Below are 18,124 nucleotides of genomic sequence, written 5' to 3'. Positions count from 1 at the left end.
CACACAGGATCTCTGGAGCTCAGCCAGAGTGACCATAGGGTTCTTGGTCACCTCTATTGCCAAGGCCCTTTTCCCCCGATTTCCTAGAGCTGGCCGCCTGGCCAAACTGAGCAGAGTCCTGGTTAGACAGTGGGCCAAGCCTCCAAAATCTGTCTAGTTTTTGACTTTCGTGACCCACCTCTGGTATCTACCTGAAATTTTGCAAAGATTTAGATAAAAAATCACTTAGAAAGAATTCACAACTCGTCAGTGCAAAAAGTTGCACATTAATTAGTTATGCTAATTAGCAAAATCTATAGCGCCATCTTGTGTCCATTATTATATAGTGTACAACTGTGTACAATTGAATGGGAATTCTAAATGTAAAGTATGTAGTCTATGTAAAGATGGGGAAACTGTCCAGGAGTTTGGGTGATCGAGGTCACACACACACACACACACACACACACACACACACACACACACACACACACACACACACACACACACACACACACACGGAAATGATAAAAACAATTTTTACCAGAAGATGGCCATTCTAATTTTAATATCAAACTGAGTGATATATATATATTTTTTTTAATTCTTCATGAACTGAAATTAATTATCAAACTAGTTATCCAAGCTCTTATTAATAATGAATTGGACTGTTATAAAAAATAGCATTTATGAAAAAATTAACTTATTAAAAATCTTATTCAATTGGTTCACGAGTTATCAAGTGACCACTATATTCGTCATGGGTGTGTGATTGTGTGTCTGTCTGTCCGCAGCATAACTACCCGATGATCATTTGATCTTGATAAAACTTGGGTGGGAGGTTGATATCATTATCTAGTTGTGTCCTGCCTCGAGTGGGCATATTGCGCCCATTGTGGGCGGAGCCACGCCCGAAAAAGACGTCTTTTTAGGGGGTAATCGGGTTCAAGCTACATATTCTCTGAGGGAGTTAGTGGAATCTGACAGGGGTTTCAGGATTTGGTTAAGCCAATGTCATGTGTCTAGCCCCACGGAGCTCGATTTTTCATTTTCGCCCCAAGGTCAAGGTTACAAGGTCACGAAATTTAGAAAAGTCGATTTTTGATGGTTTTATTACATTGTTTGCTTCCTGATAGGGTGAAATGTCAAACATGATCTTATATTATCACATACATCATGAAATCCAAGTTTTCCAACAAATGTCAGAATCTTTGACCGTTGACCTTTGAAGGTCACAAAGGTCAAAGTTTCAAAGTTGTCGGAATCGAACCCAATTTTCGGTATTGTGTAGCTAACTAACCTCATAACTGATTATACATTGTTTTCTATCTCATTTCAAGGTCGGTAACCTTCGTTTTGACATTTCCGGGCCTGGCCTGTCCAGGCCTGTTTCGGTTATAGTCTGTCCTTTGTTATTGAATACCGATCGCTCTTGAACCATCGTCGTCTCCTGAAATGTCTTATTTAAAATTATTAAATAATGGAATCACTCTGCTGTGCGTATTGACGACATGCATGAAGCAAAACCCCGAAGAACTAACATCAGAATCTTCGCCTTCCATGGCTGCATCTGACTACATGTAAGTCGCCATGACAGCTGCGCCAGCACTGTATGTACAGTCTGAAACGAAGCGTGCGATTGGCTGATTAGCGCTCACGGCCACTCGTGGCGTATGTTACATGTGCTGTGATTGGACAATATTTATTAAAAAGATCGTCAACATTTTGGGTGTTTTTTCCACATTTTGAAAATATGTGCAAGTTTTGTGCTTGACGAGTTTCAGATATTAATTCTGTAATATTTCTACACAACATATTATAAATGCAGGTAGATATGCGAGGTGGGTCACGAAAGTAAGCAAAACAGGGGCTCGGCCCACGGTCTAGGTTGTTCCAAACTTCTTCCATTTAAGAATTATGGAGGCCACTGTGCTCTTGGGAACCTTCAATGCAGCAGAGATTTTTTTTGTAGGCTTCCCCAGATCTGTGCCTCGACACAATCCTTTCTCTGAGCTCTGCAGGCAGTTCCTTCGACCTCATGGTTTGGTTTTTGCTCCGATATGCATTGTCAGCTGTGAGACCTCATATAGACAGGTGTGTGCCTTTCCAAATCATGTCCAATCAATTGAATTTACCACAGGTGGACTCCAATCAAGGTGTAGAAACATCTCAAAGATGATCAAGAGAAATGGGAGGCACCTGAGCTAAATTTCAAGTGTCATAGCAAAGGGTCTGAATACTTATGTCAATATGATATTTCAGTTTTTTCTTTTTAATAAATTTGCAAAACTTTCTAAAATCCTGTTTTCTCCTTGTTATTAAGGGGTATTGAGTGTAGATTGATGAGGGAAAAAATGAATTTAAACGAGTTCAGCATAAGGCTGCAACATAACAAAATGTGAAAAAAGTGAAGGGGTCTGAATACTTTCTGAATGCACTGGAGGTCGAGTCATCCCTGTTAAGAGGACAGTACATCACACGGACAAGCTGGAGGTGGTTGCGGAGGTGAATGCGCAGCCCAAGTTATTCCTGGGAGTTAGGAGGGGTGAAGTGTAAGGCTTGGCCAGTTTTAAACACGGATCATCGTTTGTACATTTTTGAAAGTGACCTTTTAATACAGTTTGCTTATTTTGCCACCTTTTCTTTTCTCCCAATCATACTTGCAGCCCGAGGTTAACAGCAGGTATTCTGCATGGTCATCTATGACTACCCTGATCCAGAAAGGCCTGGTGCAGCGCAGTGGGAAGCCCGCAAGGTGGACAAACTTTGTGGTGCCTATCTCTAGAATGTTCCGTGTGTAGTGCAGGCTTTATGGCGTGAACGATGTCTGATACTATGCACCGAGTGCTGAACCCTCACAGCACTCGGTTGCTTTCTTTTTCCTTAACATTTGACGATGTTTCTATTATTCCCACATACATATTTATTTTACCCTTTACATTTGGTCCTCTTTATGAAAATTAACAGAGACCGATATATTTATTTCACCCTGAGTGAATTATAACAAATCCATCGTTGTTTTGTGGCCTACACCAATTGTGTCGTCTTTTTGACTGTAAACATTTGTAATTCCTACTTGGCGCTCGTCCTGATTGTCCTTCAAGTTTTCTCTTTAAATCGTGTTGCCAAGCACATTAAAATATTGTTTCTTTCAGTTTTTGAAAGTCGTAACAGGTGTTGACATTTTAATCTGTTTTCTTGTGTGCAGGTATTCGCTCACAGACAAGGGAGCACAATTGGCAGAAAAGATTTTGAAAGCGGATCAGGATCTGGGTCTTGGAGAGGATTTGGGTCGAGGGTTGGCGAGAAGTTGCGCTTTGGTTGCATCGACCTGTACTGGCATGGACAATGCTGGAATTGATGTTATATGCATTGATGATGGAGAAAACAGTAGCCACACCTCTCCACAAAGGTACCTCGTTCTGCGGAAGCTTGCGTCATTTGTTTTGTATTATGGAATTTGGAAACGTAATTTTGACAGACAGACAGACAGACGGACAGACATTTGGTGAATTATAGTAAGATACCCCTCAAACACATGTCTACAGGTATTTTGTTTGGGTTTGGAAACAAATCTAGTGAATAAAGAAATATTTCAGACACCTTTTCTGCTGCATTTGCATTTCAAACTTGACGGCTGTGAGGTGGAGTATTATCCTGGAGGATCAAAATTCCTTGCCTGAGCTTTCTATACATTTCTGATGCTCTGACTTGGACCTTTCTGAGGTTCTGAAATGGACCTTTCTATGGCCCTGGCCTGTCCGTTTCTGTGGCTCTGGCTTGGACCATATCTGAGGCTCTGGCTTGGACCATATCTGAGGCTCTGGCTTGGACCATATGTGCGTCTCTGGCTTGGACCATATCTAAGTCTCTGGCTTGGACCATATCTGAGTCTCTGGCTTGGACCATATCTGAGTCTCTGGCTTGGACCATATCTGAGTCTCTGGCTTGAACCATATCTAAGTCTGGCTTGGACCATATTTGAGTCTCTGGCTTGGACCATATCTGAGTCTCTGGCTTGGTCCATATCTGAGTCTCTGGCTTGGACCATATGTGAGTCGCTGGCTTGGACCATATGTGAGTTTCTGGCTTGGACCATATCTGGGGCTCTGCCTTGGACCATATGTGCGTCTCTGGCTTGGACCATATCTGAGGCTCTGGCTTGACCCATATCTGAGGCTCTGGCTTGGACCATATCTGAGGCTCTGGCTTGACCCATATCTGAGGCTCTGGCTTGGACCATATCTGAGGCTCTGGCTTGGACCATATCTGAGGCTCTGGCTTGGACCATATCTGAGGCTCTGGCTTGGACCATATCTGAGGCTCTGGCTTGGACCATATCTGAGCACCTCCCCATCCCCCCCAACCCCCCTTCCCCGTCCTTCTCCCACACCTTCCCTTCATCATTGAATATACTTAAGCCAGTGACATCACTGACCACCATCTTATATTGTGAGTGCTTTTGTACAACACACAGCAGCTAGAACCTTGACTTTAATAGCCAGGACGGACATCAAGAGAAAATATGAGCAATGTGGTTAGTTTTACATTGGATATTTTAAGAGCTGAAGGGAGAGAGACTAATTTATCTTGAGATCTCATAACAATAAGGCTGCATTTAAACAAAGGAACTTGTGTGTTATCTATCACTGGTGTCAAAGCTTCTTCCTATGACCACTCTAACACCTACTAGCAAATGTACAACATTGCTGTTACATCCTCTCTTTTTACCCTTTCCTGCTTCAAATTCTCATTTCCCCCAAACTCCTCTACTTTGAGCCTTATCTTTCCTAACAATTTATGTCGATAAGTATTTGCTGCATTTATGAGGTACCCATTCCTGGGATTAGGCTTTGGATCCTCTTTTCCTGTTTTACACTAAATGGCCCATCCTGACTGTCTCACGTGAAGGTGCTACATTCCCAGCCAAAGTGTTAATCGTAGGATGGATGGCCTATGGTGTCGTTCCGTTCTCTGCTCAATATGTTGTTACAGCATGATTTTAAACTTTGTCTATTTTGATATTTCAGTGGTGCCATCTATTTTTAAAATCTAGGTAATCAAATTTGTTTCTAATTTATACTCTTACTCGTTTAGCATTTTGTGGTGTCTGTCTGTCAGTCAGTAAGTGAGTCAGTCAGGGTGTGTGTAAACACTTGGAAATTCTTCTCTGAAACTACACACACTATTTTGATGAAACTTTACCACAACCTTCATCACCCATGTTGGGCTAAAGTTTGTTCACAGCATTAAAAAAAAAAATCAGGAGTTTGCCCCCCAAAATAGGTATCTACTTTCTACTCCGTTACATATTTTGTGGGTCATCCACACCTATCAGTGGTTCCCTGGTTCTACCAGGTGAGCCCAGGTGCATTGCCCCTATTTTTATTCTTAGGAATGTTGCATCTTTTGTTTTGCTCAAATCCAATTTGCTCGCCCTCGTAAAGCACTTGCAGCATTTTCCAGCCAGGGTTTATCTCTGGCGTGGCCCACCGATTATGACCACCTCCGTTTGAGGTTCATTATTCCTGTTAGTTGTAAATAGTTGGAGGGAGCCTAATGCAGGAGCAAGTGAGATATGACCCTCCTAGGCCGTAATCTATCGGTTTCCGCAAATGGCTAGAAAACGTTTTTTTGCGCTACCCAATCACAAACTAGGTGGAACATGGTTCTTTCCCATACATTTTGATGCACTATGCACCGATTTCAAAAATAACTCCCATAAGCGATATTCCCTCTTGCAGAGGAGTCATTCGACTTTGAATGTACTCGTATATGGGTGTGGGTTGACTAACTCGTCGAGTGAATGTGCTTTTGGCCGAGAAGAAACATATCTTTGCATTAACAGAGATATTCATTGCTGTGTGATATAAAGTAATATGCGTAATAAAAGTATCACTTTTAGTACCGAGAACATACAAATGTGAGAAATGTCATACTAATGATCTTCCTCACTCTCCGACAGAGTATCGACTCCTTCAGGGTCGTACTGTTTAGCCAAGTTTTCGCACCGATGCTCCGACTCCGAACTACACGAACAAAGTTCAGAACATTCAAATCCTGCTGCTCGACATGAACAATGTTTTGTGTTATATCTGCTTTTTATACAATGACAGTGGATTAACTTGAGCATGTCTGGCGGCGCGGGGTCTATCTACATCCATACATTTATCTCTACAGAATACGTCAAACGTCCTTTGGAATTTCGCTCTGTTCTTTTACTATAGTCCTGCATGCATCAAATTTCGTCAGGGAAATATAATGGTAAAGTGGGTGAACGGCAATGTTTTTCTACGAGGCTGATCATAAGTTGAAGAGAGAATTGTAGGAGGAAAATCAAAGGAACGTCAAATTTGAGGAATTCACTCAGTTTGAGATAATTCGCAAGGAGGACACTCACGGCTCATCAGGTCGAATTCTGAGGCGATCCCAGAGGGTCACGCGTGCAGATGGTGTAACAATTTTTGTAGCATTTTCCTTCAATTGCCACACAATCTGTATCCCTTATCTTCCTCGATATGGGTTCGTCTCGACGTTCTGTGGCTGCACTTCTCAGTAAACCTTAAATGGAGAGAAAGTACACCCTAAACATGACTTTAATCAAAATGATATTGATATGACGGAATGGAAACAAAACTTCAATTGACTGGAGATATCAACAGTCAGAATGATGAAGAGAACATTATTCAGAATAACACTATTCTTTACTGAGAGTCAGTCACCCTATTGAACAAATAACTTACCTCCATCTTAAGTTTCTGTATTTGTTTCTGCTGTTTCTGTTTCTGCTTAAGTTTCTGCCGTGCTGGTGGGACCTCCGAGTTAGCCGATGCGTTATGCTAATTCAGTGTCAAGCGCCTGATCTCTAATAATTAGATTATTATAATTACGATTATTACAATTGTAATTATTACAATCGAGTGGAGTTGGAGGCACATGACATGGTCTTGTTATAGAGCGTTGGTCGCCCAGAACCAATTAGTCCTTTAACAGACGTGCAAAATTTCAATAGCGATCATGACTGCCCAAATTCTTGCCGAGACCATGTATATTCAATAATAAAGGTCACTCAGGGGATGGGAATACAGAGGAAGCAATAACAATTATGATGCAAACAAAACGCCTTACCCACTACCGATACCATGTCTACAATGCCAATGAAAAATCGGAAAATTCATGAGTTATCTAAGTTAGGGCCCCAGTCATACCACATGAGATCGATAACAGACAGAGTTGACAAGAAAAGGAACACCCCAGCTGTGCCCGGCGGGACTCAGTAGGACCCAATGCCGGGCAGCCGCCCAGCCGCATCCCTGGAGCAGGCCTGGTCAGCATGGAGCTCTGGTGCTTGAGAGGAGGTGGAGGAGGAGGAGGAGGAGGAGGAGGAGGAGGCGGCGTGGTTCTAGCACACAGCTCCACAGACGTATCGCCGCCCTTCACAGTGTGGTTCTCGGCATCTCCTCCCTTTCCCCTAGCTGCCCGTGCTTTCCAGGTCTCTGGCCCCCACCTTCCGCCATGATGAACCACGCCGCTCCCTGTCACTCACCATTGGCAGGAAGCCTAGTCTGGGGGTGGGGCGAACTCTTCCCCGACCTGCACCCACATGGTCTTGCAATTGCGGGACTGGTTGGGATTGTGGGGGTGGCTTTTCTAGCCTAAACTATGGGCTGACGGCCCACACAAATGCTAAAAGGCACATAAAAAAACAGATTTGAGGGTAGAAACATTAAATAAGTGTTTAATAGGGTGGCGATTTTAGACACACATTCGGGAGGTTGGAGGATGGCTGACGAAACATGAAGCGACACATACACTACATGGCCAAATGTATGTGGACACACCCGAACATCACACATCTCATTCCAAAATCATGGGCATTAGTATGGAGTTGGTTGGTCCTCCCTTTGCTGCGAAACAGCCTCCACTCTTCTGGGAAGGCTTTCCTTTAGATGTTGGAACATTTCTGTGGGGATTTGCTTCCATTCAGCCACAAGAGCATTAGTTAGGTCGGGCATTGATGTTGGGCGATTGGGCCTGGCTTGCAGTCGGCGTTCCAATTCATCCCAAAGGTGTTCGATGGGGTTGCGGTCAGGGCTCTGTGCAGGCCAGTCAAGTTCTTCCACACCGATCTCGACAAACCATTTCTTTATGGACCTCGCTTTGTGCACGGGGGCATCGTCATGCTGAAACATGACAGGTTCTTCCCCAAACTGTTTCCACAAAGTTGGAAGCACACAATTGTCTCGAATTTCATTGTATGCTGAAGCTTTAAGATTTCCCTTCACTGGAACTAAGGGGCCGAGCCCGAACCATGAAAAACAGCCCCAGACCATTATTCCTCCTCCACCAAACTTTACAGTTGGCACTATGCATTCGGGCAGGTAGCATTGTCCTGGCATCAGCCAGATGGTGAAGCATGATTCATCGCTCCAGAGAACGCGTTTCCACTGCTCCAGAGTCCAATGGCGGCAAGCTTTACACCACTCCAGCCAACGCTTGGCATTGTGCATGGTGATCTTAGGCTTGTGTGCAGCTGCTGCGCCATGGAAACCCATTTCATGAAGCTCCCGATGAACAGTTGTGCTGATGTTGCTTCCAGAGGCAGTTTGGAACTCGGTAGTGAGTATTGCAACCGAGGACAGACAATTTTTATGCGCTACGCACTTCAGCACTCTGCGGTCCCGTTCTGTGAGCTTGTATGGCCGACCACTTTGTGGTTGAGCTGTTGTTGTTCCTAGACGTTTCCACTTCACAATAACAGCACTTACAGTTGACCGGGGCAGCTCTAGCAGGGCAGAAATTTGACGAACTGACTTGATGGAAAGGTGGCATCTTATGACGGTGCCAAGTTGAAAGTCACTGAGCTCTTCAGTGCGGCCCATTCTACTGCCAATGTTTGTCTATGGAGATTGCATGGATGTGTGCTTCATTATATACACCTGTCAGCAATGGTGTGGCTGAAATACAGTGCATTCAGAAAGTATTCAGGCCCCTTCACTTTTTTCACATTTTGTTATGTTGCAGCATTGTGCTGAAATCGTGAAAGCCTGCTTGGAGTTTGCAAAAAAGCACCTAAAGGACTCTCAGACTGTGAGAAACAAGATTCTGTGGTCTTTCATGTGTCTTTCACTCAGGAGAGGCTTCCGTCTGCCACTCTGCCATAAAGCCCAAATCGGTGCAGTGTTGCAGTGATGGTTGTCCTTCTGGAAGTTTATCCCATCTCCACACAGGATCTCTGGAGCTCAGCCAGAGTGACCATCGCGTTCTTGGTCACCTCTCTTACCAAGGCCCTTCTCCCCCGATTGCTCAGTTTGGCCGGGCGGCCAGCTCTAGGAAGAGTCCTGGTTGTTCCAAACTTCTTCCATTTAAGAATTATGGAGGCCACTGTGCTCTTAGGAACCTTCATTGCAGCAGAAATTTTTTTGTAGGCTTCCCCAGATCTGTGCCTCGACACAATCATGTCTCTGAGCTCTGCAGGCAGTTCCTTTAACCTCATGGCTTTGTTTTTGCTCTGATATGCATTGTCAGCTGTGAGACTTTATATAGACAGGTGTGTGCCTTTTCCAATCATGTCCAATCAATTGAATTTACCACAGGTGGACTCCAATCAAGGTGTAGAAACATCTCAAAGATGATCAAGAGAAATGGGAGGCACCTGACCTAAATTTCAAGTGTCATAGCAAAGGGTCTGAATACTTGTGTAAATGTGATATTTCAGTTTTTTCTTTTTAATAATTTTGCAAAACTTTCTAATATCCTGTTTTCTCTTTGTCATTATGGGGTATTGAGTGTAGATTGATGAGGGAAAAAATGAATTTAAACGATTTCAGCTAAGGCTGCAACATAACAAAATGTGAAAAAAGTGAAGGGGTCTGAATACTTTCTGAATGCACTCTAGCTGAATCCACTAATTATATGGGGTGTCCGCATACTTTTGGGCATGTCGTGTATCTAATATCACGATTAAATTACCTCACGCTTACTCTAAGACTTTCACTGTAGAGATAACTAAACTATGTTAAGCAATGTTACCTCCTAGGAGTCATTTCCACAACAATACTTTGAGTACAGCTGGAGATGGAACTGGGAATAGTGACTGAAATACAGCTTGGGATTCTGCTTTCTGAATTTGTAATGACGAACATTAAACTTGCACAGATATTTTTCATGGTGTGACCGGAAAAAGAAAACCTGTGCATGTGTTTGCAGAAAAATTTGTGCAATGGGAGATGTCGAAGTGCTGGAGGAAGATCTACCTTTTTCTGCCCATTGTGCTGCATCCCAACGGGAGGGCACCTTTGCTGGATCCCAGCGGGACGGCGACTTTCCTGGATCCCAGCGGGACGGCGCCTTTGCTGGATCCCAGCGGGACGGCGCCTTTGCTGGATCCCAGCGGGACGGCGCCTTTCCTGGATCCCAGCGGGACGGCGCCTTTCCTGGATCCCAGCGGGACGGCGCCTTTCCTGGATCCCAGCGGGACGGCGCCTTTCCTGGATCCCAGCGGGACGGCGCCTTTGCTGGATCCCAGCGGGACGGCGCCTTTCCTGGATCCCAGCGGGACGGCGCCTTTGCTGGATCCCAGCGGGACGGTGCCTTTGCTGGATCCCAAGCCTCTTTGATTTCCTTCAACTCAGCAGTTTCATTAAAACCAGGAGAATATGACATCATTCTTTGTGTCGATGTTATTGAAACCACAGGGTGCGAGCTTTGCATATTCACGCTTTGAAATTTAATCTCAATACATTTATTGCATTTTGTTGAAATATCAAATTAACCACGTGCGTGCTTTTACTTTTGATACTGTCCAACATGCTTTGCTTGGACACTGCTCTTGTGTTGTGCAGAAACAGCTCCCGAAAGAAGGAACTCGTGAATGAGCTGAAACGTAATGGCGTTACGTTTGACGTCCGTAAACTGAGTGTTGGAGACTTCTTGTGGGTGGCAAAGCAGCGTGTTCAGCCACTTCCTGGTGACTTGCAGGATTCACTCCCATTTTGCCGTGGAAGCGACAGCTGCTTTTTTGTCATTTTAGAGCCAGAATTTATTTTTCCAAAATAGTTTATCTTACCCGCTCTGTTGTTTGTTACCTGTAGGTCAGTTGGAGGTTCCCAGCAGCCTTGAACTAGTTCTGGACTATGTCGTGGAAAGGAAGAGAATGGATGACCTCTGTGGAAGCATCATTGATGGGCGCTTCAGGGAGCAAAAGGTCTGAGCACCCTGTGATATATCTTATTATAATTATTGAAACAAAGGTCGAGTTACCTCCCCCATCGAAGATGGACGTAGGTTATATTTTCACCCCTGTTTGTCTGTCTGTGAGCAGGATAACTCAAAAAGTTATGGACGGATTCAGACGAAACGTGGTGGACAGATTGGTTTTGTAACAAAGACAAATTTATTAGATTTTGGTGAATATCCCGATCCAGATACTAGGATTTATAAAGTGATTCTTCACCATTGAGAGATAGGGCCGGAATCTATATATAGCACGATATCTCAAAAAGATGTGGACCGATTCAGACAAAACTTGGTGGATGAGTTGTGTTTGTTCCTTCTGACCAAAACAAAATTGCTAAAATTACATATAGTTAGCTCACCTGGAACATAGTTTCGGTGAGCTTGTGCGATGGCGCGTCGTCCGTCAGTCCGTAAAGACTTACAACTTCTCCGAAACCGCTGATGGGATTGTGACCAAACTTGGCACAAATGATATTTGTTGTGTTGTGAATAAAGTTTGTTCACGGCATTAAAAAAAATCGGGGTATAAGGTGGTTCACCATAGGTCAAAGTGGATCCAAATTTGACCCCCCCCCCCCCCCCCCCCAAAATAGGAATTTGCTTTTTCTCTGAAACTACACACACTATTGCGATGAAACTTGACCACAACCTTCACCACCCGTGATGTACCAAAGTTGTGGTAGGGATTGTGGCAGCAGCAGCAGCAGCAGAGATTGTGCCAGCAGTTGCAGAGATTGTGGCAGCAGCAGCGGAGATTGTGGCAGCCGCAGCAGCGGAGATTGTGGCAGCCGTAGAAGCAGAGATTGTGGCAGCAGCAGCAGCAGCAGCAGAGATTGTGGCAGCAGCAGCAGCAGCAGCAGCGGAGATTGTGGCAGCCGCAGAAGCAGAGATTGTGGCAGCAGCAGCAGCAGCAGAGATTGTGGCAGCAGCAGCAGCAGCAGAGATTGTGGCAGCAGCAGCAGCAGAGATTGTGGCAGCAGCAGCAGCAGAGATTGGGGCAGCAGCAGCAGCAGAGATTGTGGCAGCAGCAGCAGAGATTGTGGCAGCAGCAGCAGCAGAGATTGTGGCAGCAGCAGCAGCAGAGATTGTGGCAGCAGCAGCAGCAGAGATTGTGGCAGCAGTAGCAGCAGCAGCAGCAGCAGCAGCAGAGATTTTGGCAGCAGCAGCAGAGATTGTGGCAGCAGCAGCAGAGATTGTGGCAGCAGCAGCAGAGATTGTGGCAGCAGCAGCAGCAGAGATTGTGGCAGCAGCAGCAGCAGAGATTGTGGCAGCAGCAGCAGCAGAGATTTTGGCAGCAGCAGAGATTTTGGCAGCAGCAGAGATTGTGACAGCAGCAGAGATTGTGACAGCAGCAGAGATTGTGACAGCAGCAGAGATTGTGACAGCAGCAGAGATTGTGACAGCAGCAGAGATTGTGACAGCAGCAGAGATTGTGACAGCAGCAGAGATTGTGGCAGCAGCAGCGGGTATTGTCGCACAGCAGCAGAGGAATTTGAAAACCTTTTCATTCGACATGGTGGCTTCCACTTACTCATATCATACATGGGTTCCACTGGGAATATCACGTTTGGGAGCGGCACCTTGAGTTGTGATTGGGTTAATGGTGGTGAGCTAAAGAGTTTGACAAACTCTTCGTCAAAATGGTTCACAAAGAGTATGTCAAACAAGTTAGTAACATTTTCTCTGAATTATGTGAATGAGATGCCAGCATCAGCAGGACCACAAGTCTCTGAATTCAGTACTCTTAAGTGTATTTCATGCGTATATTCACATGGGCTGAGAGAACAGGTAACTTGAAAATTCAAATTTGCTGTATACATCATATGCTGTCTCATTCCCATGCAGCAGGACATCTTGCTTATGCCAAGTGAGCAGTCCATTTGTGCAGCCAACAAATTATGGAACTTCCACACAAGATGCCTGCAGAGGAGTGCACTCAGTTCACTAAGAATTTAGCGATCAGACAAGTTCTGGGATGCAGTATTATCTGATCAAACCATCATGCCGGACCTTGTCCGGCTGTCAAAAACATCCGGTGGGATGATGGGTCACTGTCAGCACACTGACAAAATGCGTGCATACATTCCCATGATGTGTCCCTATCCGCAACGCATTGGAGATGTTTTCAGCAGTGCACTCAAAAACGTCGGAGCAGCATAAAGACCGGCGTGCAGCCAGTGAGCTCAAATAAAGCAATGGTCTTATTCCCTTCATTCGATGACTAGAGGCTCTTCCACCATTTGTTTTTACACGAAGCTGCGAAGAACTGCACTTCTGCAGATATGTTGGTTTCATCCAATTTGCAAACTACAAAATTACAGAACTAGATGGTTCATAGAACTCGATACCCACACAGTGTTCAGCTATATACAGGAGGGTCTTGCCGTTCATGGGGGTTACGTTCTTGAGAATCCCCGTGAACCGCAAATCCACAAACTTAGGGGGGTATTGGGGAATATTGGGTTCAGGACTTCAACTTTATGTCCAAAAAAGTATTTTTTTATTATTATTTCATATGCAGCATGTGGCTGCTGGTTGCATCATTGCTGGAAACGTGGCTGTGCCGCTGATGCATGCCCCCTGTTTCCAGTAAGCCGGTACTCATTTTTCCGACCTCAGAAGGATGACTGCACAACAGGGGCTCAAACTCAAGACCCTAAGATCTTAAGCCAGCCACCTCAACCGTTAAGCCAACACCTGCCTCATTTTCCTGGATGAAGAAAAAAAATGCAGTTTATTTTCTTCAGTTTTTCAGATCATGAAACTTACCTTTAATAATAATGATGATAAACTGGATCCAATAATGCAATGGCGACGATATGGAGATGATGATGATGATGATGGTGGTGGTGGAGGCAATGAGGGGGTTATTGTGTTAACGTCCCATGTTAATTTATTAGGTGAATCAAGCCCTACTAACATTGTATCTGCATCGTACATAGCCATATTGACTTCCTCTTCCTCGCTCAGTATGCACACAAACACATGCTATGCCCTCTCATGCTATATATCTATATATTACATGGTTTTTGGAAGTATATGAAGGTGATTTGTGTTAACCAGTCCATAAATATATAATTAAATTTAAATAAATATTTAAAAGCATATATATATATATATATATATATATATATACATCCCGGGTTTTACCACCGTTTTCTCCACCAGCTATTACATCACCCTATCTAACATGTTACAATAGTTATTCCTGCCTGTTGTATGCGTCCATCATGACGTCCGTAAAAACAGTAAGCTTCCTGTTTGGAATGATTTTCAATTTTGTTTGAATGCCACGAATCACGGGGACTTTTGACATGTTGTTCTGGTTGGGTACTATTCATCGATGTGTGCGCTGTCCCTCGGATGGACTTCAAACGGGCATCCCGTCTGCCGGCATTAGTCGGTGGACTTTAAAGATCCCACCGAGTCATTCGCGAAGAGTAGGTGAGTATTCGCCGGCACCATGAACAAATTCCAAATTCCTGCCCTAACCAGCAGGGGGCACTGCGTCAGCGGCACGGCCACGCTCCTTGTGATGAGGCAAACCAGCAGCCACAGGCTGCACACAAAATGGTCATCGGGTACTTTGCAACCAGTCTGAAACAATTAGCTTGGTACTATTTATTTCCATGTTCAAGCCGAATGCCTAGTGCTCCTGGACTGCTGAGGAAGTCCATTGGGTGGTGGACGGAATGGCTCCTGAGACTTTGTCTGCTCTTTGGTTTAAACTGGTGGGGTAGGTGTTCATACGATTTTTGGTTGGATGTTCCTTTTTTCGTTGTATTCCAGTATATTTGTATTTATACAAGAAATCTCGACTTGTGGAAGAGTTATGAAACTGAGGGGAAAATGACAACGTGCCGACGGTGGGGTGATGCAGGTGGATGTAGCAAGCGAGTAAATCAGTGCGGAGTAGAGGAATCCTGCACGTAAGAGAGTTGCATTAGAGTTAATGGGGGTATAAAAGATCTTGGGTAGGGACATGAGATTGTCTGATTGATTTGGATTCCGATACTTGATTAACAACATGGCACTTGGTTTGCATGACATTCTCCTCGTGAAGTTTCGTCTCAAGAAATGTGGACTTGGTAACTGTATCTACCTGGTGGAAGACCATGGCTCCGTGCAACACATGAGCATTCCGGAAACGACGCTGCAGCAAGCCATTGTGAATACACAGGTGAGCCTCGAAAGTTAGCTGTATTGTGTTCAATTGGGGGAATTGTGGGAATACCTTTCTGTATTTGTACGATTATCCGTGTGTCAGCCGCTGCTTAATGTGACGCGCTTAAAATTTCATGAAACCGGAGTTCTTCATCGCATCATTATCGACCGTTTGAATTTACACCCTTCAACGGAAATTTACACTCTTTGTCGTTAAAGGCGGCAAAAAGGGTTGGTGTCAGGAAGGGCATCCGGCCGTAAAACATTGCTTCAAAAAGGGGACCGAAAAACAACAACAACCACGGTTCCCGAAAAAGGCCAACCCCCGCTTGCGGGGAAAAATGGCCTCTAAAGGTGGTTTTTACCTTCGCAAAAGCGGAAGGTTATGTTTTGATCGCTGTGTATTTATTTGTATGTCTGTGTGTGTGTGTGTGTGTATGTTATTCGCATAACTCAAAAAGTATTCAACCGAATTGCATGAAATTTGGTGGGATGATTGGTTATTATACGGGACACATTTGATTAGATTTTGGGAGCAATCGGGTCAAAGGTCAAGGTCAAGGTCACGAAAAGGTCAAAATCGTATTTTTACCATAGCGCGGTCAATTTTTATCCAATTGGCATGCAACTAATGCCAAAATGTTCAGAATTCAATGCCCGATCTTGTGATATACGACATGACCCAGTGAAGACATTACCCTTGTTAGCGGTTGGGGGTCAAAGGTCAGGGGGGTCACGACCTTGCAAAATGTGCGTTTTTTGTCATAACTCGGTCAATTCTTATCCGATTTGCATGAAATCAGCACCAAACTGTTCGCTGTTCTGTTCCCTACACTCCCATGCCAAGTACAGAACAGTAGCTGCGGCGAAGGTATGCGCTCTACCGAGTGCCCGTTCTAGTTTTATATTTAACGGAAAACAAAACCGTGCCCCATTATTAAGCAGCAAATACATCTTCGGTGAATTCCCCGGTGATTTTCGTTTGGAACCGGCCTCCTCTTGTCCACGATTGGCTGGACCAATTCTCTGAGGTCGCATGTTTCACAGTGAATTATGGACGACGAGATGGAGCTGCTTCCACATAAATGGCTGACGGGTTAATTGAAGTTTATTTTCTTCATGTTGCTTCCACCCCTCCGTTTTTTTAAAAACGCCTTGACTATTAACAAGTCCGTTTTAAACATGCTCTCTGTTTCACCTTAAATAACATCCTTGATGAATCTTCTTCATCTGCTTCTTTACTTTTTTTCAATACAGCCTGTGCTCCGCTTCTCAGCATCCTTTCTTTCTGCAGCTCCACCTTATCCATTTATTTCTCTAAATCTTCCCATCTCCCCTCCCACACACACCCCTCCCTCAAATTCATAAAGTTCACTGAATGGAATACTCAATAACCCAAGGTGTGTGCGTGCGTGCGTGCGTGTGTGTGTGTGTGTGTGTGTGTGTGTGTGTGTGTGTGTGTGTGTGTGTGTGTGTGTGTGTGTGTGTGTGTGTGTGTGTGTGTGTGTGTGTGTGTGTGTTTTGAGTGGTTAAATACTTGTTTCTCTCTATAGTGACTGCTCTACACGACAGCTCGCTCTTGCCAGCGCACATTTGGCAAACGTGGCGGATAGGCCTAACATCCTCGAACAGTAATCGAGGGAGGCTTTCGTAAGGCAGTGCGTTTTATTTGGCTGAATTAGTGTTTTTGCAAGTCCAAGTAGGTATGAATTGGTAAGAATAAATATTTTCTCGTCAATTGAAAATTCCCGGTGTGTACCCCGGTTTAGAATAGGTACACCGTATCCCTGTGCATCGTAAGAGGCGACTAAGGGTTGGCGCCAGGAAGGGCATCCGGCCATAAAAACATTGCCTCAAACAGGGCACCATGATTGTCATGGGGCCTGCTAGGCTAACCCCCGCTTTAGCGGGGGAAAATGGCCTTAAAACGATCATTCATTCTTTTTCATTCATTCATTCATTCAATTGAAAAGTAAACATTGATGTTTCTTGGACTATTGTGAGTATTTCGTTTTGCAGGACTTTATGAGTACTCCTCGTATGTAGCTCATCAACTACGTGTGTGTGGATCAGGTGGTGGATGGGTTCATCATAAAACGTACACATGACATCCGTGGTTCAGCCGCCTACCTCACCATCATGACTCGGCACCTGCAAAGGCGTTTCTCGGTGAGTTTTGAAAACGGTGCGTATGGTGCTGTCATCCCTGGACCTACCAATTGTCAGTCTGTTTTATTCCGGTGTAAAGATTGAAATGTTTCCTGAAACGCCATCCCATTCTTCTCGCAGGGTAAGGTTCTTTGGAGCATTCCAAAGCAACAGAAGGAGACGCTCACCTTTCAAGGAGTACGAGAAGACGATGGTCACTTTTTGCTTAACTTCACAGAGTTCAATCACGAATCTGCCAAAAATAAGGTGCAATCTTATTGTTTTTCCTCCTGTGGTGCTATCCCCAAACTAGAACGGCACTCAGTAGAGCACATATTTCCACACAGCTGAACAGTTTCAAGTGCGGGGAAGGGTGAGGGGGGAGTTTTGAAGGGGAGGGGTGAGGAGGGAGATTTGAAGGGGAGGGGTGAGGAGGGAGATTTGAAGGGGAGGAGTGAGGGGGGAGTTTTGAAGGGGAAGGGTGAGGAGGGAGATTTGAAGGGGAGGGGTGAGGAGGGAGATTTGAAGGGGAGGGGTGAGGAGGGAGATTTGAAGGGGGAGGAGGGAGATTTGAAGGGGAGGGGTGAGGAGGGAG

General features: G+C 44.7%; 1 protein-coding gene across 10 annotated transcripts in view; it reads left to right on the top strand.

Annotated features, from left to right (window-relative positions):
• The window catches only part of MUS81 (MUS81 structure-specific endonuclease subunit), a 39,274-nt gene that overhangs the window by 9,308 nt on the left and 11,842 nt on the right, over positions 1-18,124 (top strand). For all 10 annotated transcript variants that reach the window (XM_078778850.1, XM_078778848.1, XM_078778851.1 and 7 more), the window contains 8 exons: positions 2,646-2,734; positions 3,188-3,391; positions 10,189-10,677; positions 10,824-10,948; positions 11,073-11,185; positions 15,281-15,397; positions 17,455-17,550; positions 17,671-17,796. In XM_078778850.1, coding sequence (XP_078634976.1) covers positions 2,646-2,734; positions 3,188-3,391; positions 10,189-10,677; positions 10,824-10,948; positions 11,073-11,185; positions 15,281-15,397; positions 17,455-17,550; positions 17,671-17,796 — 1,359 coding nt within the window. The remainder of the gene's footprint in view (positions 1-2,645; positions 2,735-3,187; positions 3,392-10,188; positions 10,678-10,823; positions 10,949-11,072; positions 11,186-15,280; positions 15,398-17,454; positions 17,551-17,670; positions 17,797-18,124) is intronic.

The sequence above is a fragment of the Myxine glutinosa genome, chromosome 5, assembly GCF_964187855.1.
Source record: "Myxine glutinosa chromosome 5, kmMyxGlut1.1, whole genome shotgun sequence".
NCBI lineage: Eukaryota > Metazoa > Chordata > Myxini > Myxiniformes > Myxinidae > Myxine > Myxine glutinosa.
Note: the sequence above shows the minus strand (reverse complement) of the source record. Positions and strands in the feature narration are given on the sequence as shown.